The sequence below is a fragment of the Calidris pugnax genome, unplaced genomic scaffold, assembly GCF_001431845.1.
Source record: "Calidris pugnax isolate Ruff unplaced genomic scaffold, ASM143184v1 scaffold435, whole genome shotgun sequence".
NCBI lineage: Eukaryota > Metazoa > Chordata > Aves > Charadriiformes > Scolopacidae > Calidris > Calidris pugnax.
The window spans coordinates 1,492,545-1,516,611 of NW_015091240.1; the positions used below are offsets into that span (position 1 = coordinate 1,492,545).

Below are 24,067 nucleotides of genomic sequence, written 5' to 3' on the forward strand. Positions count from 1 at the left end.
TTTTTTTTTTTTTTTTTTTTTTTTTTTTGGAGCTGAAATCCACCCTCTTAAAAGGCTGGGCTCTCTCTCTGCACTTCTCCAACATGTTGCTGAGAAAGATAATTTCTATTTAATGGGTTTAAATTAGATTCCTCGTGTTAGAAGCCCTCAAGCTTTGGGACATTGTAACTCTTGGCTCTCCAGTGTGACCCTAGTTCTGTTTAAATCTTCGTATGTGATGGATCTCCTTTAAGGCAAGACCTTTAACTGGGACAAGTCACCATGTCAGCACAAAAATCCCTGTGTTGCTTTGCACAGCTCTGCCAGCGCACTTGCTCACCTTCTTTATCTCGGCTATCCCACTTTTTGAACCTTTTCTGCCCTTTTTTCCTCCCTCCCTAGCTTTCCCCCCCCCCTTTTCCCATACCTGGCATGACCCATCCCGGCGGGGGGCCCATCCTCCCCTCTGCCCCAGCCCTCCTCTCCTCCCGCAGGTTTCAGGGTTGGGTGCTGGCAGCTCCCCAAGCCGGGCGGCTCCATCCCTCTTCCCACCCTCTGCTGTACCCGAGCGCCCTGGCTCGCCCTCCGTTCCAGCTCACATCCTGTTGCCACGCTCAGATGATGATGCTGGCCCAGATCAGCCTCAAGCCCGCGGGGTAATCGCAGGGCCTAATTTAATGATTAGGTCATCGCCGCCAGCGGCCGCCTTCAAACCAGCACAGCCCGAGCAAAGCTGGGGGTTTCAATGTGCCAAGCCCTGCCTGGCTACAAGCTCTCCTCCTAAGGTTTTGCCTCTGACGTGCAAATAAAATCATGAAACGTGGGCCCGTTAGGCAGGGAGGCTCTGACAGGCTTCCTCCCTCCCTCTTTCCCCCCAGGGTGGGGGGCTCTGTGTGGAAACAAGCCCTCCATTCTCAGGGAGGGACCGGGGCTGACAAGGAGTGCTTGTGTGGATGCTGGGGCTGGGGCTGGGAGGCTGGGGGCTGCCCTCCCACCAGCTCACACGCCCCAGCTGAACAGCATGTGCACATGGGGTGGAATTTTCTCTTCCTGCCTTTGAAGATGAGGAGAGGGGGGGAAAAAAACCAAAGGGAAACGAATGAAATCATTTCCGCTCTCTTCCCTTCAGTGCAAAGTCCCTGCCATAAGGAAAGAACAAGCAGCAAACTCATCAGCATCGGTCCTGAAGCAGGATGATGGGCGCAAGGGATGGTGCCATCCTGTGTCCCACTGCTCCCTTTCTGAGACACCTATTTAAAAGGTGAGGACAGTGACTCAGTGTCTAGTGAGGGCGGACAGGTTATCCCTCCTGCAACACCCCATCCGTTCCAACCCTACAATCAGAATGGACACCTGAGTTCAGCCCAACCTCTACCTCCTTGGAAAGCTTCTCACTGGCCCAAAGAAAACCCTCTGTGGGCTCTGCTGGCCCCGAGCTGGCAAAAAACATCAAGACAAGACAGCAGCAAGCCTCAAAAGTGATGTTTCCCAAGGCAAATTCCCAAGGTGTGATTTCCCTGCATTAACTAGAAGTTGTTGCAAGCTATTGCTCAGGTTTTTGACACGGTGACAGGGAGGCTTTTACAAAAGCCGGATTTTCAGGCTGTTAGAAAAGTGGGGATTTCTAATACTCCACCGAAGTGCTCACTTTGCAGAGCCGATCACGGGCTTGCACAGGAAGGAGCAGCCTTTTAGCTGCTGTACGGGTGGAGCAGCCATTGCGGGGTGCCACCCACGGCCTGAGACGGATGGCAGGCATTTTAATAGCCACATTTCTCTGCGAGACACCCACGCCACCACTGCTGCAGCTGCTGTGGAGAGGCAGCTCGCCGGGACGTGGCTCTGCTGTGTCAGGCATTCCTGCCTTCGCCCCGCTCCCGGCCCGGCTGCGTTCAAAACAAGCACAGAGCCATCAGATGCCTCTTCCCTTGAAAACGTTGCAAGGAGGAAGTGAGGTTTGAAAGGAGAGGGCCAGGGAGGAGCGGTGGAGGCAAAGTTTTCTCCCGGTGCCACAGTACTCTGTGCCAGCAGCATCCTTCCTCATCATGCCCTGTGTAGAGCCAGACATAACTCTGCAATTTGTAGTAGCATTTGGCATGGCATCAGCCCAGGATGGACAGGCAGAAGAAAGCCCCCAGACAGCTCATGGCTCTTCTGATGTCCCACGAGCCCCTCCTGACTATCAAAAATCACTCTGCAGGCTGCCTCCATCCTGCCCCTATGTCCTGCCTGCCGTGTGGAGACTGTCCGTCCCGCCGAGGCGCAGGCTGACCTAACAACATACGCAAGCAGGGAGCAGGGTGAGGCATTTTCCTCTCTGACCGAAGCTTGCCTCCGGGCTTTAAAAGCCAAGCAGTGCTCCGGTTTTCCTCACAAAGTCCCTTTCAGAAGAGCCTGGATGAAGTCCAGCTTGGCTGTACGTGCCAAAGCTGCTTGGTGGCCTTCCCCCCTGGCTCTTCCCCCTCACATGAACATCGATCCAACTCATGAAACAGCAGATTTTCTTCCCATCTGAGCAGAGGGGCTCGGACATCCCCAGTCCTCACCTCCCCAGGACCTAACCTAAGTGGTTTTCCCAGGTAGAATTACCACACTCAGAAATCACAGGCTCCCAGCATTTGTAGGAGATACAGTATTCAGCTCTACAAATAAACTACTGAAGTGACATTTAGAAAAGCTCTTCATCCAGAAGCATCCCAAAAGTGCTTTATAAACTTCATTAATGGGCTGTGCAAACTCTAACTCCCGTGCTTGTAGGGTCTACACAGAGGTATCTGCTGAGATGGCTGCTAGGGAAGGTGAAGGGTGCAGGCTGGCATCCCAGAAAGGCTCAGCTAGAGCAGAGAGATTCTCAGGTTCCTGGTGAACGTGGCCTGGGGAGCGAACACTGAAAGAGCTTGAGCAAAGGATACAAAACTGGGTTAACCCAGCTCCATTCTGGGACAAACTGAGCAAGGCTCCCATGATAACAATGTAGGCCTATTTCCTTTGTCAACAGAAGAAAAACCCCAGGAATAAAGATTTGTGTGTCTACTCAGCCCCCTTGTACAGAGGAATATGGTAACTCTTTGACTGAAACATGGCCAAAACGTAGAGAGGAGGGCAATTACTGCATCAGGCAAAATATCTTTCCGAAGAGCGATCCAGATTACCCTCCTGAGATGCCTTAAGTTGACAGGCATGAATGAATAGCCCCCTTGGTCACCCTCACAGTGCAAGAGCCGGTTGTTGAGTCTTTTTCTTGATCATATCTTGGGTTCACATGGAAAGGAGAGTTTGGGAGAGGCTTCCCTTAATGTGTTTGGCACTATGGATGTCAGCACAGGACCAGGAGCACTGGGTCACGGGATGTTTGCTCAATGTTGTTCAAGTTCATCCTGTATTAGCCCCACTAGTCCCTGTCCATCTGCTCTGCTGACACCCACTGCATTCAACTGCCAAATCAGATTTGCTGGGCAATTGAGCATTCGCCACGAATGTGCCCCAGCACTCAATGGTGGTGGTGTCAGCTGGAAAGTACCTGGTGGACTCAAACATGAGAAAAGATCAGTCTGATCTTTTTTGATGAATCTTACCGGTGTCAGAGGAGGGGACGGCCTTGGTGAGGATGCTGTCGGTGATGGTGCCCAGCGTGCTGAACGCGAACGTCAGTGGCACCGCAACGATGCAGTAGTGCCACACAGTCGTCATCAGGGCCTAAGGGACAGGATCATGTGGATCATTAGACGGACCATGGATCCTTAGAGAGCACAAGAGGTGACTTTGTGGCAGGAAACAACCTAGAAAAACATCACGAGCTAAACCCATCACTTAGGTAAATTGTGGGAGCCACAACTGATACACAATGGTGCGGCTTTGGCCATTGCAGAGTTTTTCACAGCCCACCATTTGTCTGCAGCGAATTATTCCAAGCATGCAGTGCAAGTAACAAATGATACCCTACAATCTGGCAGCGTGTTTCTCCGGCACTGCTGTGGGTATTTTTAGCGTCTGGGAATTAGTGACGGCCCCGCACCCTTCCCCGTCTTCTGTCTCTTGTCCAATTCCCGAGGAAACGTTGAACAGCAGATGCATGTGGTGTACTTCAGGAAGCCTCCATTACTTATACAAAACAGCCTAGAGAAGGCATTTCAGTTCATTATCATAAATAATTAAAACTAAACTGAGCTTGTCAAAATAAATGAGCACGGTGTATTGTGTAACGCCGTACCTTTGGGATTTCTAATCCTGTTCTGCTGCTTCCTCGCTAATAAATTCACAGAATTCAGTAATCTGGAATAGGTCTTCTGGCCATGAGTGCACATTAGCGAGCATAATTAGGGAGAGTAATGATTTTGTTATTGCACATATTCTTAGCGGAGACATCCCTCCAGCTGTTTAATACTGAAACAAAAGCGGTGAAGCTCCCTGAGCCGTGGGGCTAGAGCGGCTCTCGGCTCATTCACAAGCCCTGCTGGTCAAATGAATGGATTTCTCTGGGGCATGGAAAGGAAATTCCCCATTTCTTGCAAGTCTCCTGCCCTCACCTGTGTCTCAAGGTGTGTTATTGCGGCTGGAAAACATTTCTGTCACTGGTTTAGCCAGAAGTTTCATTCTCTGGAGTTCTCTCTCCCTAAGATCTGGTCCCTGCCTCTCGGCTACAGAAGATGGAGAAGCCCAGAGACATTGCTCACTAATGACTTGGAAATACTGAGGTTTATTTCTAGCTCCCCTCTAGACTCACACACAGCCAGGTTTCTCTCCTCTGAGGGGCTCTTTGCCTACGTTTTGGTTAAGATCTAGGCACTTCTGATTAAGGAACAGGAGAACAAAGACAGAAGGAACAGGTATTTGGTACATAAACATTCAGACAGAGGGAGAATAATTCCTTGCTAGGGCAAATGTCATTGCAGGACAATTTTGCAGAGCTCATAGGCAAAAAACAGTTTTAACTCTCTCCTGCCTTGTATGAATTCCCTCATGGGCTGAAGTGAGCGAGCAGAAAAGAGCTGAGACACGTCTGTGCCTCCTGTAAAACCAGGGGAGAGGGCTCCTCACTCCTCTGGGACTCAGAAAGGACCGAGCAAGGCAGAGCCTGGTCTCTGCTACTCCTCAGCCGCTGGGTAGGAAGCAGTCTTTTGAACCTGAGCAGATTTGATGGCATTTTTCAGGTGAGGGAGGCAGAAGCAGGAGTTTCAGCAGACAGGGTCAAAAAGCAAACGCCTGGGAAATGCAGGCAGCGAGGCAGGACGAGGCACAGCCGTGCCTTCAGACAAAGAGAAAAACTTCCCTGTCGCAACCGCCAAGCCCTCCTACACCCCTGCCCACGCGTTCCCGGCTTGCATCTGCAGATCAGACACCAGCTCTCCTCTCCTCTCCTTTTCCAGGTGTTATTGTGAAGCTCCCAGCCCACCCCTTCCCTTCTCCAGCTGCTGATGGCTGGGAACATTCTGCAACCTCTTCCCAGCTGCACTGCTGCTGGTCTGTCTGTCTGTCTGTCTGCTGCCACTAGTGCTCGCCTTCCAAGAACACTTCAGCCCATCTCCCAGTGATATGAAGATGGGTTTCAGAGCGTCTCTTATTAACAGCTAGCTTTTCTCATCACTTCCATCCTTTGGGGAGGGGATCTGCATCATTTGGAGGCCAGATGCAGCAAGGGTGCAGTGGGCGGGATGCTCTTTCAGCAGCGGGCTGTGCAGGATTAAAAGCTTCATGCATTTGGGTCCTGCTGCTGTGACGGCAGTCGTCCCCGCCAAGACAGAAAGCCACCCCAGAAACGGATGTTTTCTCGGCAGCCACTCAACAGAGCGCTTTTTAATAAGGCATCCTCAGTGAGGAGGATCACAGCTGCGTTTGCCTATGAATAGTTCTCGTGGGAAGTAATCGCTGACCCTTGTCCCCAGGCCCGTGCTGTCAGGATGTCCACAGCCCTCCGGGCTTGGTGTAATTGCCAACTGTAAAATGATTTCCCTTCCTGGCTTTCCTCCCCGCACAGCCAATGTGAGCCTCCCCACATCGGGGTGTTAGACACTGCAAGCTGGGCTGCCCCAGGTGTCCTTCCTCTGCCATTGAGGTTTTCTCTCCTACCTCCAGCATTCCTTTTCAGTGAGACCTCAGCGCACAAAAGCCATTTACTCCATGTTGCTCCTCTGCCTGATTCCCTTGGGACTGGGCCTTGGCTTCGGAAGCAGTCCCAGTGGCACCCTGCCCTGCATCTGGTTGGAGGTGCTCCATATGGGCCAGGTCCATCTTGGTCCCTCCTAATTTCTCCCACCCATGAACAAAAAACAACGGTGAGACTTTCAAAGCCCTTCCCAGGCTATGCTCAGGAGTCCCAAGCCCTGTGCAAATGTTCCATGCTAAGGTGGCACATGGATGCAGCCAAAAGCACATGACATCAGCCAGGCAGAACCGTTCCTGAGCATCCTACCACCTGGCAGCACCTCCATAAGCCCCAAAATCCATCTGCAAAGCCAATTCTTTGTCTGCATCCATCCTCCCTTCCCAGTCTCATCTCAGACAGGTGACAGCCTCAGAGTAGCAAAGCTGCATTGGTGCCTCATCTCATCCATGTAGCTGGGAACCAAGGGCCTCAACTCCCTCCAGGATTTGGCCCCGACCTCCCTGTGGTTGTGGGAATAGCACCCATCCTACTTGCCCCGACAGGAGCACTGGTGTCCCAGCAGCAAGGCTCGAGGCCAGATCCTACAGGGAACATCAAAAGGCTGATGGGGCTCAATTGTCCTTTGGGCCCACCTTGCTGATGGGGACCGGTGTGCACCCTTCCTCCATACCCATTGCCTGGGCAGAGCTATCGGTTCCCTGAGCGTGGCTTATCTGAGCAAACACGATTACCAGCAGAGCGGCCTACGTCAACTGGGTTTTCCAATTGCCATTTGAGATTGGCATTGACTGTTGCCCACGCAGACACAACTGGCAATGGGTAACATCACTCAGCCCAAAAGGGAGGAACAAAATTACTGCCTTGCTGCCTCCTTCCTCAGATACTCTCAGCTTGGGGGAATTAGGCAAAAATAAAGCCCCAGAAGAAAAGCACACAACCTCTGCTGCCTCGCAGCAGCGTACAACCACAATGATTCCCCCCCACCCCACAATCTTCATTTACTTTCTGGGTAGTTCAGGAAATGCAGTCACTGACAAGACTGAGGGCAGGAATCCTATGCAAATTCAGTGACTCAGGAGGGACTTAACGAGTTTCTGTGTGGGATTAATTTTTTTTTAAATCCCTGTAACTCTTACGTGGCTTTTTATCGTTATTTGACGTGGTACTTAATGCTGAGCGCTGCTCTGTTTGCACAGAGGCCCAGGAGAGCTGGTTCCTTCCCCAGGGACCACCCAGCAAAGCTGGTGGTGGCTTTTCAAGGGGTAAAGCTTGCAATCAGGTCTCCTGGACCTTCTGTCACTGTGTTATTAAAAGGCACTGTGCATGATTTGATGCCAAACCTTACCATGCCTAGGCCCACGCTGGCGAAGACGAAGACGCTGAGTCTGAGCAGGGTCCTCTCCGTGCAGTGGTTAGTGAGTTTTCCAACAACCAGACCCTGAATAACCTGGGAAAGACGCACATGAACACCATTAAGCCCAAAGTATAACAGTTTAAACAAGCTCAAAAGAGAACTGCTACGGTGCTCCAAGCAAATGAAAGGCAGCAAATGGGGGAAAAAGAGACCTCACTGTCACAGTGAATGGCTGGAAGACACAATCCTGTATTTCAAGGGTTTTGCATCCTAGGAATAGACCTATCCCATCAGCCGAAATTCTTTACTCAAGGTAAAAGTGCCCAAGTTTACTATCACTGCTTACTCATCAGCAGTGATTGAAACTTTCTAAAGTTGCTTGCAGATACAAATGAATCTAACTCGTGATGTTTTTGTGAAATACAATTAATACTAGGATCTTCATTCTTGGCAAGTCTGTCCAAAGAAAAACTGTACATTTGTATGCAGAGGAGAAAAATGCCTCCTTTCCTGTACCTTCTCTTGCCATTATTTTAAACTATAAATATACAAATTGTGTGGTTCATCATTTTTAGACAGGCAACAAGTACGACGGAGATGCTAATACCCAGCCCCAGCGGTACGCGCAGATGTGAGGGACGGGGAACTGGTTTTACAGATTTTAAATAAAAGCTGGGGGAGAGGGGGAGGGAATGAGGAGCAGGAAAAATTTAAGTCGCAGGAAGCATTTGGCTTTTCCAGTGCTTTGTAGAGCTAAGATTCCCTCCTTTATTTCTCTGTTCGGCATCTCCCATACTTCAAGTGACATTGGCCCAAGCAGACAAGAGAGGACAGAGGCTGGAAGAGATCACTGTGCAAATGAAGTCTGACAGACTGCATTTCATGAGAGGGACAGATAGGAATCTACCAAGTTTTCCCTGCCTTGAAAGGGTTTGTTTGATCCGGTGAAAACCCCTCTGACTTGAAAGAAGAGCTCTAGTTCAAAATGCTTTGGTTGGTGTGATGGCTTCATTTCAATGGCAGTCCAGCCTGCAGAAAACTTTAGTGCTCCACTTGGACCTGGAAAGAACTATGCTCAGCCTTACTATTTCATAAGGGTGAAATACAAACTCAACTGAAAGGAAATGAGTGCATAATTAATAAGAAAATTATTAAAATGAAATGACAAGCAGTCCAGAAAATGCAATTTAATTATTAAAATAAAATGAAAAAGCAAAAAATAAATAGTAATGAAGTGAAAACAAAATAAAATTGACATAAAGGACAATAGCTGCAAATTGAATGTATTTCCAACAAGCTACAACTTAATGGTAAGCATCAAAATTTGACTTCTCACTTTGTTTCAGAGCACAATCCTTTTTTGATGCGGGCACATTGCGGCAAGCAGACATTTTGGTTACTAGTAAATGCTTTTCCTGCCTCCTTTTTGTCCCTGTCCCCACCCTCGGGCAGGGCTTGAGAGCTTGGCTGACGTGTGCCCAGTTGCTGTGTGATGGTGGCACAGGCCCCATGTGTCTCTCCCGGGTCGTGTTACCCGTCAAGCGGTCATGGGGACACTGGTGGACCTGCTGTGGTGTGATGCTCGGACAATGCATGGGGTGACATGAGTCATCCCAGCTAAAAGCCCCGCTGCGGACACGGGAGGAGGCTGATACCAGCCCCGGCAGTCCCTGTTCGGCAGGTGGGTGGAGGAGCCGCTGAGTAACGCTTCATTAAGCTGAGCGCTCCTGAAACGAAGAATCATCATTAACTTTTTGCAACTTCCCAGTCCCTCCCGCTGGCTTGCCCTGGCCAGGGTTGTGCTGAGTCACGCGGGACGGGGGCTGAGCCCCATCACAGGGCATGGCTTGACTCAGCGGTGGCATCACTCGAACCCCAGTTTGGCTCTGCTGAGACACCCAAGGAAAGAAAACGTTTCTCAATTTGCCCGGACTTGAAGAGTGTATTTAATCGGGATACACTGTGCAGATGCAGCCTGCTCCCTGCCCTTCCTTGAGTCATTGGGGTATATCATCAGCAACGTCCCAAAGCAGCCTGATGTGATTGCTACGGGAGTGGTGTACCCAAAAATGTCTCTGTCACTATGTGGGAGCATCTAAGCATTGGGAACAAGTGCCGCTGCAGCAAAGCCAGACTCAGAGCTGGCAAGACCTGAAGATAGGCAGACCAGAGGCCACCAGGGCTGTCCCAGAGTGAGTGGAGCAGGGGGACATTCAGCATGGGCTTCCCCATCACTTGGGCTGTGGCAATACGAGCACGAGGTAAAACACCACTGTTGAACCAAACAACTCAGCAATGGGACTTTTTCCTGGGGCATCAGCCCAAGTCACCTGCTTCCCCCTCGGGGATGAGCAGCCATCCTTGGGTTGTACAGACTGCAGCCTCCCCACTGCTTATCGGGGTTACCAGACTCCATCCAGAGCATGGTCACTGCTGATCCAGCCATAAATCCCAGGCAGGCAAGGTCCATCATCTTGATTTTGGAAACTATCAAACACCAACACCTTCATTTATGCACCGGATAATATTTCCAGTCACTGGAAGCTCTGGCCTCACTTCCAGTCTGAATTGAGACCTGAAGCCCCATTACTTCCAGCCTTCAATTTTCCCTGGGTGCGCAGTCCCCTGGTTTGCATGAGAGGCAGCCGCCTGCACAGGCACATTTGGGAAGGAAGAAGCAAAAGGTGGTTCATGTGCACTCTCCTGTGTAAGGTTTTGGACCTGTGTTGCCATTGCCAGGGGGTAGCAGTGGCATCCCAGATGACTTGGCCATCACTGCTCCCATGGACAAGCCCTGGTGGCACCGGAAAGACAGCAATGATATTTATACTTATTTTTATTCCTGCTGCTGTGTTCTGGGCTTTTCCCTTGCATGAAACCTCCCCTTGAGACTGACTGCGATGGGCCTTCCCCGCCTGCATTTCATTTTGCCTGGATGGTGCTTGCCTTTGTAACCTGACCTCCTTTGAAGTCGGGGAAGAGCCAGTGTACCTGGCTGGAATGCCTTCTGTCATCAATAAACAAAAGAGAGAGGAAATTGTTTGCAAGTGAAATAACAGGCAGTGCCCGTGGCTGTGTACACATGTCACAGGATAAACCAACTCATCTTTTTTCTGCTTCCCCCTCTCCTTCTTTAAAGGCAAATAAGTCTCCCAATAAATGCATAAGAGCGGCCAAATCTCTCCCTGTTGTTATGCTGGATTCACCAAACTGAGGAATCGTTACACAAGCTCAGCTGATCATCTAGAAAAACACTCTTTATCTCTATCACTGTATTTGATTTCTGGGAAGGCAGCAGCTCTCATGTGCTTAGAAGAGTCAATTGCCCATTTTAATCTTGTTAACAAATTTCAGGAATTCCTTGCAGGATGGAAAAGATTGTTGCTGTTTGAAGGTGCCAGTTTTTGGAAGACTTGAACTGTGAAGCACTAGCCTTGCTGCATGGAGCTGCTGCTGAGAAGGACTGGCACCCGCAAGTATCTAACCTCATTGGTAGAGGTTAGAGGAGCAACACAGATGGTTGGCTGGTCCTCCATGCTCAGTGGACACAGGATTGTTTCTATAGATTCTTCCATCAGCACCGATCAATAGTCTGATAGAGCCCAGCAACAAAATAAATTCCCTTTCACCCAACAGCCTAGAAATGAAGACACGAGAAGGTTGGAAAGGCAGGCGCAGCAGCCCAGATAAGCTGATACAGTCTAGCAGAGAAGATGCAGGGCCCCATCCCTAGCACAGATAGCATGATTCACATCAGAGGCAGCCTCCCACACACGGGGCCCATATCTCTTGCCTTTGAAATTGTGCCCGGCTGGCAGTTCCCAGGGCGAGCGCAGCCGGCTGGGGTGGGATGCGCAGGTGGGCACCAGCTGGGGCAGACCGCAGGGGGCAACCAAAATTATGAGGCTTTTCTGCATGGGCTGAAGGTGGTGCAAAACCTTGGGCGGGGGAAAAGAGAATTGCTTTACTGACACAGCAATGCCAAAAAGTGCTTGGGAAGTAGTCGAGGTCTTGCAGAGGAGCAGGAGGGTGGTGGGACTGGAAGGGGAGCGGACAGCAAGGACCAAACTGCTGAAGACAGCACTTTGCTGCACAGAGAAGAGGACCCTGTGTTTTGCAAACTCCAACCTAATCACTTTCTTTCCCCCTCCAACCCGCCCCCTCCACAGACTTAAATCCTTCAAAGCGAGGAAACTGGAGAACTTTCTGTTTGTTGTTGCAAGGTCCTTTCACCGAGTGGGTTTTCCCCCTAGGCATACCTGGCTGTAATTAAATCCCCGGCTCTTTAATCATCTCTTTTGCTGTGCAAGGGGAAAAAAAAAAAAGCAAGAGGGACAGACTGGTGATAAGATGATACGCAATGTAAATCTCTCCTCCAGGAATCTCTCTCATCTTTTCAGGATCACTCCGTACCAACTTGTCCCTCCAGAAGCTGCACAGCTAGAGGTGGAGTTTGTATAACAATATGAATTCAAATTCAGTAAATAGAACAGATGTCTTATGATTTCTTGATCCTCAGGGTAATAAATATCTACCCTTTTGTCCCACACAGAGTTTTTGTTTGGTACATTTTGCTTCTTTTTTTTTTTGAGAAAAAGTTCTTAAAGGAAAGCTTCCCCCACCCCCTCCTGCAGTTTGAAATCTAAGCATCAGATGTGACTTCAGATACCAACCAGGGACTCTATGTATTTCACTTACCTAATCCTCCGGCGGCATTTTCCAAGTCAGATACTATGCCTGGAAGTTCTCCATGCTATTGTGCTCACAACTCCAAAAACAGCCAGAGCCTAGGTCTGCTTCTGCCCATTATGCAAAGTTAAATGATTTTAAATTATTATGAAATTAATTATTCTCTGAAGGGAGATTGAACGGCATCTCACACTCCCAGGCATTCAATATGAGGGAAATTGTTTGCATGGCTTCTAAGACAAGAGGATTCTGGAAGCCCAGCCCTGGAGGACAGAGGGATTGCATCCCTGATGGGCTCTCAAACCTCTTGCCTAGAGACCCATCGGTGATCAGATAAAGATGCTTCAAACTTATCATGAGCCATGGAATCTGCAATGCAAGACACCTGGAGCAGAGGTACCCCTCCTGCTGTCTGCCTTCCCCTCCTCATTTCGTTATCTCCCACTCGACTCCTCCTCCTGGACTCACCTGGCACAGCCTCACACTATCAGGGTGCTTCAAGTATCATGGAAGAGCCCTGGTTCGTTTGAATTAACCCTCACTTGCTATTTTCAGTTCATCATCAGAACTCTGCCTGCTCCAGCCTCAGTCTTATATCATTTTCTAAGCAATGGCTTTTCCTCATCAAGCAGCTCTTTGTCCCAATCTACAACATTACCTCCCTGCACACCTTCTGCTCAGTCCCAGCCCAGAAGTGAGCCCCTCTCCCACCCTTACCACACTTAAGCCTGCAATTTCCAGTATCTCCTGCTATTGGATGCTCTGCTCTTTGACTAACCACGATCAGTAAATTTGTGCCTGCTCCATCCAGAGAGTTGGGAAGCCCCCATTGCCCATGGACAGGTACTCCCACCGGAACTTTTACAACAATACATCAGCAGACATATGACTTTTGGCCACTCAGGTCTCCATGAGGCAGGCTGGGAGCAGCAGTAAGGCAACCTGTGTCCCTCCATGCAGGGCTACAAGTGGCAAAGGGCAGATGTACTGCCAGCATGAGGGTGAAGAGTGATCATGCCACGGACAGCCAGCTCAGCAAAGGGAAGAGGGTGCCGAGGATGCCCTGTGCCGTAAGTGGTGGTCATTGGTGCTCCATGCACAGTGCTTGTGAGGACAAACCCCACCCCTAGCACCAGCTGAGGCACTTAGCTGCTGGCAAATGCCATGAACCATTCCCATGTGAACAGAGCTGAAGCTCAGCAAGGGAGCAACTGAGAGAAGTGTTCTGGGGAGCAGCCAGTCATAGCCCACAAGGCTCCTGGGCTCCAAAACCCAACCTTCCTTGAATCTGCCTTTGCAAATTTCAGGGATCCTCTTCGGCTGTACACAGGGCACCCCCAATCCTGTCCCCCCCAAAACGTTGGGTGGCCTGCAGGGTCATAAAGTGACAGAAGAGGACCAAGCATAATGAAGTGAGGCTGGGCAGCTCTGGATGGGATCCCTCGGAAGGGCTGCCTGAACTAGCCAGTCTAGTCCTAACTAACGTCCTAACTAATGTGCTCTGCCTGCAAAGGTGACAAATGCCTTGCCTCCAAAGGGTTGGTGTTTCTATTCTGATCTCCCTATGCAAAGAGGTGTTTGAGATATCCACGACAAAGTGCTTGAGTAGCCTACTTAAAATTAGGTGGACTGACCCAAAGGCATTCCAAATCTCCTCTCTAGGTGCTCTGCAGCTGGCTTGAACGCGAGGAACAGTGAGAAACAGAGATGTTTACAGTGCACTGGCTACTTCTCACCACAGTAGGTTAAATGAGGATGAGAAGTTGAAAAATTAGGTTAAGCAATTGGAGCATAATATCCTTGGGGCGGTAGAGGAAAGTGGGAAGAGTCAATCACTATTCAAGTCATCCTGGGATTACTGGTCGGGCTGGGAAAGGAGGCTGCAACATCACCTTCTGTGCTAGAGGAAGATGTTCATTTTTAGAAGATACCATTAAAAAAATAGGAACTACAATAACACAAAGCAATGATACTACTAAAAGTTGACAGGAATTGGTGGCCCAGGCAATGCTTTCCTTGGTGAATGACTTTTGGGGAAGAGCTAAGTAAAAGGCTCAGCTAAGCCCTGCTGCTCACTGTGGGGTTCCTGGTACATCTCTGAGCCACTTCATGCACGCAATGTGTGCTGGGAGCAGGTGAGACCCCGGGACATGGCACTGGGAGTATCAGCCAGCTGTGCTGTGCAACCGCCCAGGCACCATGTTCAATGTCTATGGGGAGGTTGAAAGTAAACAGGACTTTACTTGATTTTTATTTTCCCCTTCATTTCTGTGACGTCTGTTCCCACCTATAGAACTGCTTAAATGTGACCCATTTGTGGGTCCAGGGAGGGATGCAAACAGAAGGCGGATGTTTCCTCTAACAGGAGGTCTCAGAGCAAGCCCAGGAGAATGGGAAAAATCCCACAATATTTTATGGAAAGGCAAACTAAGGGATGAGAAATCAAAGCTAAGGATCTGGTTGATGAAATTAATTGAAAAGAACATTCTATTCCATATGAATAAAGCTAGAATTTACTCAGTGAAGTGAGGAAGCCAGTCAGCAGATATTAATCACTGATCACCCATCCAGACTGGTGGAATTTGCTTGCACCTTAATCTGCATTTATATCTCCAGCAGTATCAATTCACTGAACAACAGAAACAAATGCATCTGAAATCCCAGCTGTGGCAAGATGAAGGCACACAAGCAGCTCTGGGGCTCAGCTGCATTCCCTGCATACATCTCCCACTAGAGGAACCCAAACAGAAAGCAGTTGTAAAACATAAACTATCTGCAAGAGGTATCTTTGGGTGGTTCTAGCCATAGACCTGATTTGAAAGTAAAGACACAAATTCTAATGTTTTACAATAATTTAAAAGCCAGATGGTGAGAGTATCATTTGGATCAGTTGAGGATCTGGTCCTGCATAAACCAGAGCAGAGCTTGGAACTGCCAGTGACAAAGTGGAAAGAACAAGGGACAAAGCAGAAAGCAGTTGCTTTGCAAACTCTCAGGCCACATGGCTTTGCTGCCACCAGGAATCAGGTGTCCTGGGATTTAAAAAAAAAATCATGCATTTTTCCCCCCCTTTCCTTTTTGGTGTTCTGGCAGCAAATCCCAATGTGGCACCATGAAGAGGACAAGTTTCTTAGTACTATATGACAGCTTCACCCCTCCTATATTTTTGGTGTCCACAGTCATGCACTGTAGAATACGTGTACCAACGTGGACAGAAACTGCACAGACAGATGAAAGAAAACTGCCTGGCTGACAAAAGCTAGTTTCTGCACCACATGTCCTGGGGCAAAGACTCCCCAGCACAGTAGCTGCTGCACCTGAGCCTGTAGCCACTGCTGGGTTAGAGCATGGTGATAAGAATTATTGTCCTCTGTGGCCTGAAACTCTGTGACTGTGAGAAGGGTCAGGATAGCACTGACATCTGATTATTCGTTAGGAAGCAGAGTGAATGCTATAATTCCCATATCTTCCAGGTTTCTATTTGTAGGGTGCACTAGCACAGCAGCACAGGTAGCCTTATCTACAGTAGTTTCAACCAAACTAACCTGGAAAACAATAGCAGTGAAGGTAGACAGGTATCCCAGACAGAAGGGCAGCGTCCAAGCTCCATCTAGCAACACGAATCCACTCCTGCCCTGGCTGCCCACGTTAGCTGGCTCTAAACCCACAACCCCACATTTGATTTCAGTGTAGACATATATAACAAGGATTTAACTGATAAGTCTAAGTTAAGAACATAGCTTTTGGGAAGTGCCTCTACATTCAAATGGGGAAGAAGACACCAGAAGGCGACTCGGACCCTCTAAAACCTGAGTGATTCCTGCAGCCTCTGCTCTAGGTGGAAGCATACAAAGACTAACATGGAGAAAGCCTCTGTTAGCAGTGGAATTTGGGTCAGAAGCATGCTTTGGAAAGCAGCTGCCGATCACCTTGCTTGTCACACTCTTTCCATGCTGTACCAGTGGCAAACTGCTTTTCTTTCTGATGAGGCTGAATGAGAGCACACATCCAGCTGGTAGCAGTTGCTGAGCTCACAGGACTAAGTGACAGCTAGTCCAAAGGCACCCTCCCGGAACGGACATGGTGAAGGCACCAGCACCTCAGCTCCAGCTGTTTCACTCTGCAGAGTCCACTTGCTGATGCACAGCCATGCTTGTCAGCTGCCATGCCAAGGTGCCCAGGTGTGATGAGATCAGGGCACTAAGCCAAATCCAAATCACAAGGGAAGGAGCTGCCATTTCCCAGATGAGAAGCTCCTCCAGATCCCACAGGAACTCTGTGGCAATGCCCAGAAAATGAAGGCGGATTTAATAACAAGACCACCCTCCTTCAGGATATTGCTTAACTTGCATTCCTACCTTGAGGCTTGCTTATAACCATCTGTTAGTCTGCAAAATTATTAGCCTCTTCCTCCAAAAGGAAAATTCTGTTATAACACAGCATCCTATTTTTTTGGCCCTGCTACTCCCTAATTCAGCTGACACTTTCAACTTTACCCATTTTGCAACTCTCTTAATCATGTACCATTGCCTAAGTTTTTTTTTTTTTAAAGTGCAAGCTTGCTATGCTCTTTTCCACACAGTAGAAATGAGTCCTTCCTCAACACTAAAGGTATCCATGAAAACACCAGTAAGACCATCTACTTACATAAATTTACAGGGCGCTACTAAGTAAATGTAAATCAGCTAACTTTCGCCAGGGAAACCCTTAGTCAAGGCACTTTAGCTTCAATATAAGTTTTGTTACAAAAACCAGGGCACAATATAAATCCAAAGAAATTATAGCTCCTTTTAGCAGCTTAAAGATCTGCAAGGAGAGGCAAGGGGAATAAAGTTTTTTGGAGTCACTTCTACGTTTTGAAGCCAAGTGCTATATGGCAGAGTTAGGATTTGCCTGTCACTATTACACCTGGATTTGGGAGAGCATGAGTCAAAAAGGCAGCAAATTAGATAGTGGTACAGTGAGAGGCGGACTTCCACTTCACTTACCATTTGAAGGACACCAAAATATGACATCAGGTATCCAGACTCCACTGCTTCCAAGCCAAAGAAATCCATAGAGATGATGGAAAACATAACCAGGAAGAAACCTAGAGGGAGGGTTAATAAAAAGCATACATCAATATACTTGCACTGCATATAGAGGCCCAGACCCTGCTCTCAGTCACCTCCAGTATGAGTCAGTATCTCTCCCTGGGGTTACTAGGACTGGATATAAACATGAGCAGAATCCTATTCAAAGTCAGTGTAGTAATTTAATCTTTAAATGTTAACTTTTTTATCCCCCTTACTTTCATCTTTAAAATAATGTGACTATGTAGGCTGTAGATTCAGCTGTTTATTATAAACTGGTAAATATTTTTATCACCCAAGCCAGACTAACCATTAAGGCAGCGAGAAAACATTTGTTCAGACAAGACTGTAACCATAAAAATAATCTGATTGGATTCCTTGCCCCTTTTGCCTGATTTCAGATTTTCACCATGGGGAACGCTGCCTGGGAAACAACCTGTTGACATCAGCCTAAATAGAGCGGTTTCACTGCACCCCTGGGCAGTGATGGTGGTGGCACATGAAGTTTCTTGCTCTCCTGGACCAATAGCAGTGTTGATACAACCAGTTGGGGAAAGTATGGACAGAAAGACCACAGGTTGGGTCTGCTTTTCAATTAAGGCAATTTCTGGAAAGCTTAACGGAAAATGCCCACTCACTTAATCTCACATGAAAATACAATAGTGTGCATTTCCCCCACCACCAAACATACACAAAACCAGACACGCGTACACATGCTCCCATTGTACACAAAGAGCCGTCAAATAATTAAAAATATTATGACAAAACATTGCTCTCAAAGAGTGGTATGGGGTAGGAGGCTGCTGCCTCCCCTAGTGTCTTGTGCACCTCAGATGGGCCAAGACTGTAGGAAATCGGGGCTCTGTGCATTGGAGAGCACTGATTCTGCTGGGGAGAGGAAAAGAGAGCAGACGACCTTAGGAGTTCTGCCCTTCCTCGTAGGATCCTCCGAGGTACAAAGATGGTAAATAGGGAGCTGTGGTCCTCTCTTTCCTGGAGAAAACAGAGCCCAGGAGGCAACGTGTGAGGACTGAGAAGACAGCTGGTGGCCTGGCAAAGTGAGTTTCTAATCCTGCAGCATGGCAAGGATCTTGTTGGCATTTCCTGGAAGGGTGCAGAGATCAATCCCAAATCGCTGGGTAAAACACCATGGAGGACTTGTATCCTAACAAACCAGCACAACCCTACCACACCCAACAGCCCGGCAGTGGAGCTTCTGCAGCAGTAAGGACCTCCCTCCAAGCACCTCGAGCCTTTGCCGTAAGGGACCACCACCCTCCCACCCCAAAACCTGCCACAAAACCTTCCTGAACTCCACCGCTCACTGGAGACACTTCTTTCCCCTTAGTGGGGATACCCACACCCCAGCTGGCCCTGCAGCACTGGGAGAGAGGGACTGGGGTCAGGAAGGGCGTCCTGCTCTGCTACTCTCCAGATACTTGGAGAAGGTATCAGGGAGCTGGGGCTCGTGAAGATTTATGGCTTCACCACACCCCTCTGTGGAGAGCACCCCATAGTTATCCAGTTACTTTGAAATCGTTCTAGCTCAAGCCAGCTTAAGGTAACATGCAAATAACCATATTTACTCACAACACCCAAAATAGGCAACAGAGTTGCACATGTTTATAAAAGGCACACGTGAAGAAATGAAAGAAAAACCGCACTTCGTTTCACTTGCAGGAAGATTAGATTGAAGCGGGCGCTCACCCTTCATCCTTCTACTCCGCTGCAGGTACCGCCTAGGAGGGGCTCGACCTTCCTACATACCTGATGCTTCTTCCCGGTATCACGCGCCAGTTTCTACAGCTCCTCTCCCCTTTGAAGTCCCTCACCAAGTTAAGGCAGATTTGGATCTTTCTCCTCCAAATGAGCTGATTTCTTTTGGAGCAGGGGGATAGGCTGTGCTCTTTCATTAGTGTTACACACTGCACAGCTCCCCTGGAGATGCAAAGGTGTCTTCTTTAGATGAGAGTCACCTCTGTGCCTCCATGGTCACTTAAATCTGACTAGGCAAGGGAAACCCACCCTGCTCCCTCTTTCAGCGACTAAGGGGGTCTCTCCCACTGGCAACACATTTCTTGGTGACACCTGCAGGGGAAGCCCGAGATAGAACTCAGAGGATTTTATGCTCATTGGAACAATCATTTCTTACAACGATCTTATCAGGTCCTACCTGGGTAGGCTGCAGATCAACTGAATGCAGCCATGTGAATAATGTATCCCTCCCCGGGGAGGGCTCACTGGGGTGGTGGGTCCCCAAGCTCTTCTGGGGACACCAAAATCCCACACAGGAGCTGCTTGGATAAGCCTCAATTCACAGTGCAAGGCTCAGGTTTTCAGCAGGAAAAAATGGAAAATAGCAGAAACTATCCTCAGAAACCTCTTTTTTTTTTTTGTTATGCGGGTGTGCACCCTAAATAAAAGGGTGAACTGCTTAGAAAACCTGGCACGAGAGAGATGAGTAACTAGGGTTATGCAGCAATCGGCAGGTAAATGTTTTGTGAGATGTGATAAAGATAAGGAAAAGCACAAAAGATACACAAGGAGTACAAGTCATATTTAAAAAAAAACAACAAAAACCCATGACATTTCTAAAAGCAACCCGTGGCTTTGGGAGGGCCAGCTTAGCAAACCTTACCGAGAGCCAGTGTAAAAAGGCGAGCATGGCCTCTGGGAGCCTGTCTCAGGGATCCTACGCTGGGTTGCAAACTGAAAGGACGCAGAGCCCCAGGGCCCACAGCAAAATCCTGCTCCACACGTGACAAAGTCCCTTTAAAAATGGGAGGGAGATGCTAACGTGATTGCATTCAAACCAGGTTTTCCAAAAGGATGAGGCAGCCAAAGTTTCGTAGAAGCATCTATTTACCAGTATTTTCAAGGCTCTGGTGATTTCTGGTCAGTAAAAGGTATGTTTGACATTTTCATCCTTGTGCTTTCTTTTCCGTCTCTTATCTACCGCAATGCAATGAGACTCGCTTTTCCCAGGTCAGTCAAGGATGTAATTTGGCTGTGCTGGAGAGGACTGCTGCCCGTCCATCCCTTGGCAGCTGCCCTTCTGCAAGAGGCACAGAGCCCGTGTCTCTGCTTTTATGCAACACAGGGAGGAGGTTCCCAGCCCTGCAGCCCTCCCGGAGAGGCTCTTTCGGTCTCAAAAAAGCTAATTTTAGACAACAATGAGGTCCATAAAGAACAGAAGATTTTCTTCTGTGTATATCACAAACGTGTTTACAAAGTAAATAGAGAAACGTCTGTAATTTGGGTGATCTAATTAATTATACAGTTGCAGCCGGGAGATGAAAGGTAAATGAACTCATGAGGAGCTCAGCCTCCAGCTGTGAGCAGCAGAGAAGTAGGTGATGGCCGAATCCCCTTTCAGCTGCCATTGTATGGTCAGTAATCTGAAGAGAGACCTGCAAATAAAAGTCACTGGGATTTTAATCACTCCCCACTACAGTGCAAGCACTATACTCAGAGCAGGAATGCCTCTGGTGAACCCATTCCTACTCTCACCGAAATATTCCCAGCCATTTCTGACAGACTGTTAGCCCATGTCCTGCCTTAAATCTAAGCTTCACTTTCTCCATTCTCTTTGCCTAGAAGTCCCCTTGCAGTTTTGGGCAGGAGATGTTTATTTTGGTTGAGTGCGCTTTTTTGCTGTGCAGAGAAAAAGAAGAACATCTTCTGTAACAGGGAGGAATTTGCATTTCAGCAGCAATGACTACAACAAAGTGCATCTCGCCTGGTCTTTGGAAAAAGGAGAGCACACAGGAAATCACTGTGTAGATTCCATATGGATGTGGTCTCAGGATGGCATTTTTAAGCAGAAAAATGAATACTACTTTAAAGCTGAGAAATGAGCCGGAATCAGCAGAGAAAACCCTCATAAAACATCACTCAACTATCTCATTTGTGACACGCTGCCATTTTATAAACACTTTTAAAAATAAAGTTTTAAAAGTTTAGTTTCAGAATAACCTAAAAAGAGCACTGTCAGGGCAAGCTGGATGAGCAGACCATCAAGACTGTATGCTGTCTCTAGTGGTCGGGGTAGGACCAGCTGGCATTATTGATCTCAGCCAATGCCAACTATGTACAAAAAGAAAAAAAGTCATCAGAAATCCTTCACTTCTCCCTAAGTTCCCTGCATGTTATTCTACAGCTCCAGACAGACTTGTTCCCCCAGAGCCTCAGCAAGGAATAACAGTTGAACCTGGCCAAGCCCAGAAATGCCACCCCCTTCCAATTCAGCCACTCTCCACAGCCAAATCTGCTTTCATTTGTAAACTGAATTTACAGTTTACAAATTAGAATTTAATTTGTAAATTATGTTTCATGTTATTCAAACTTCAAGGGATTCTGCAGACACAGATGAATTAGACAAAGATGCAAAGTATAAAAGCTAAGGTGCCCTAAATCCTCTCTTAAGATCCTTATTCAGAAGGGAATTGCCTTAGTTTGTTCAGATGTGTGACGTGCACGTGTTTTGATGAGTACAAAATCCAATCCTTCAAACTCTAATCAAGAGAAACTGCACTCAGGTTTGACTGGGAGAAGAGCCGTGAAGGCTCTCTGCGTGGACGGGCAGAGAACATCGCTCTTTCCTTACACCACCACTAACAAGGTTGACATGCTGGATTAATCTCTAGACAATTGGGTGGGGGAAGCGAGGAGAACACAGAGGGTAGGCAAAATTAAAGATGATTAAATTGTGACCAAGGGTATGGATAACCAGGCCAGTTGGAGACATGGATCGTGCCAGGACAGCAACTGACTAAGGGAGTAGGGAAACAGGCGGGCTTGGGATGGGTTTGAGGTCGCAGCGGTTGTCTACCATGACACAAAAACCAGAGTAGAATATACAAAGCAGAGAAAGTGAGCACCACCATCAGTGTGCAAAGGAAGAGACATGCTGTGGCACCTCTGCGTGCAGCTGGCAGTTAGAGCAGCCACATCATCCAGCAGCCTCTCATCCAGCAACAGCTTTCAGTTGTTGGGAAAAAGGTTCATGTACACATACCCCTTAAAATCATTAAGTAAAATCAAGAAGGATCTCAGTGTTTCTGGCAGAGTACAAATGATTTCCCTCTGCTCTTAAGAGGTTATAGCCTAAATAGAAATGACAGACAACAGGAAAAAAAACATTTACAGCCAGGGTAGATAGATTAAGTGATTTGCCAAAAGTCACAGAAGGAGCCTGTAGCAAGTAGTCTGTTTTACATTAAGCGACAGGTTTTTGACCCTATGTAGCTGAGAGCATTTAAAAGCATCCAGCATCGAGTTAGGAACTGAACCCTCACTGCTCTGTGATCAAATGCTACATGCTTTCAGCAACTTGAGACAAGCCTGACCTAAAGTGTACATCATCTTATTTTAAATACATCAGCAATCATGGGTAGTGGGCAAGATTTACCAATGGGGAGTCCAGCAAGGACCTTGACTATGAAAATTTCCATCACTCCTGGAAACTTCATCAGGCGCAGGATTTCTCTGATGCTAAACACACTGCCAGACTGCGATGTGCCTAAAGAAAATGACATATTGATTAATGCTCTACTTATACAGGTTAGAGGCAGGAAGGAAGAGACTCTGAGAATGTCTGCGCAGGTTCAACACCACCTTTCTGAAAAGGTGAGTCTCTGCAGCACCAGCTCTCTGCCGACAGCAGGAGTTTGGGAGCTGCTGCTAGGTCTGCGTGCAGAGAACCCCTGTGAGACAGCAGGTCTGCCTCCCGTGTGAAGCCACACGAAGCCCCAGCCAGGGGTCCACATTCACCTTTTCTGAGATGTGCAGCAAGCACTGGGCTGGAAACCTGCAATTCTGCACAGCAGAGTGGTCGGTAGGTAGGGAATAATAATATTCCACAAAGACAGCTTAGGCATTAAAGTGTCAGCATTTCAAGGCTGGCATCTTTTGCCCTTAAATACAACCCCAAGTCCTTTAGCAGAGTCCTTACAGCATATCAATGTCCCATCCCTATTCATGTGCTATTTATCAGAAACACTAAATACTTACTGTTCTCCATGTCATGATGGTCTGACTTTGGTTTAGCCTGCAAAGGGATCCAAACCATTGCTATCATAGTATTTATGAGATTTCCCACCAGCCCAACATATATAGGAACGAAAATGCTGCAAACAGAAAAAATACAGGTAAGTGGATAAATAGCATAAACAAGACATTTATATCTCTGTCCTGCAATGGCTTGGGCACTTGGATAAAGAAAAAAATCCTTGAAGTCACCATATATAAGGCTATAAAAGAGCCTTTCATGGGGGCTTTGAATATGGCCACACTTTGAAATTTCACCAAAAGATTACTATTGCCATCAAGATTCATTTGTATTAATAATAGGGTATAATACAATGCTTTTACATCTGTACATGTCAGGGGAAAAGAGCCCCTCTTGGTTTAATGAAGCTTAGAAATCTTCCCATAGAAAGCACAGCATCTGCTTGTTAAGATCCATCTAATCCCATCTAATCCCCAGTTTCATTCATCTAAGTATCATCTCACTCTTTGAAATTTCTTAGCAAAATCAAATTAAGGAAAGTGAAGAAAGCACTCAAGTTGATTAAGGATGGTAGAATACAGCCCAGCCTACAACCAGAACTGAAACCACAGATACAACGCCACTTAAAAAGGAGCTGCTAAAAATAACAAACACAATTTACAAAACCTTCTGAGGAGGTGAGTAAACACCACTTTGACTGATGTACCTACTTTTTCCCAAACCAAATCAACACCTCTTCAACTGTCCATCAGGGCCCCAAATGTTGGATCTTTAACAGAAGTGGGGCCACATCCTTAGATGTAGACACAGTGAACAGCAATTATTTGCAGTAGTTGTACAATGATAAAAAGGAACAATTA

At 47.8% G+C, this 24,067-nt stretch overlaps 1 protein-coding gene across 1 annotated transcript in view; it reads right to left on the reverse strand.

The window, feature by feature from the left end:
* The window catches only part of SLC22A18 (solute carrier family 22 member 18), a 62,119-nt gene that overhangs the window by 2,130 nt on the left and 35,922 nt on the right, over positions 1-24,067 (reverse strand). The window contains exons 5-9 of the mRNA XM_014959945.1: positions 23,210-23,325; positions 22,608-22,718; positions 17,114-17,214; positions 7,428-7,529; positions 3,555-3,675 (exon numbers count right to left, since the gene is read on the reverse strand). Of these exons, the coding sequence (XP_014815431.1) occupies positions 3,555-3,675; positions 7,428-7,529; positions 17,114-17,214; positions 22,608-22,718; positions 23,210-23,325 (551 nt within the window). The remainder of the gene's footprint in view (positions 1-3,554; positions 3,676-7,427; positions 7,530-17,113; positions 17,215-22,607; positions 22,719-23,209; positions 23,326-24,067) is intronic.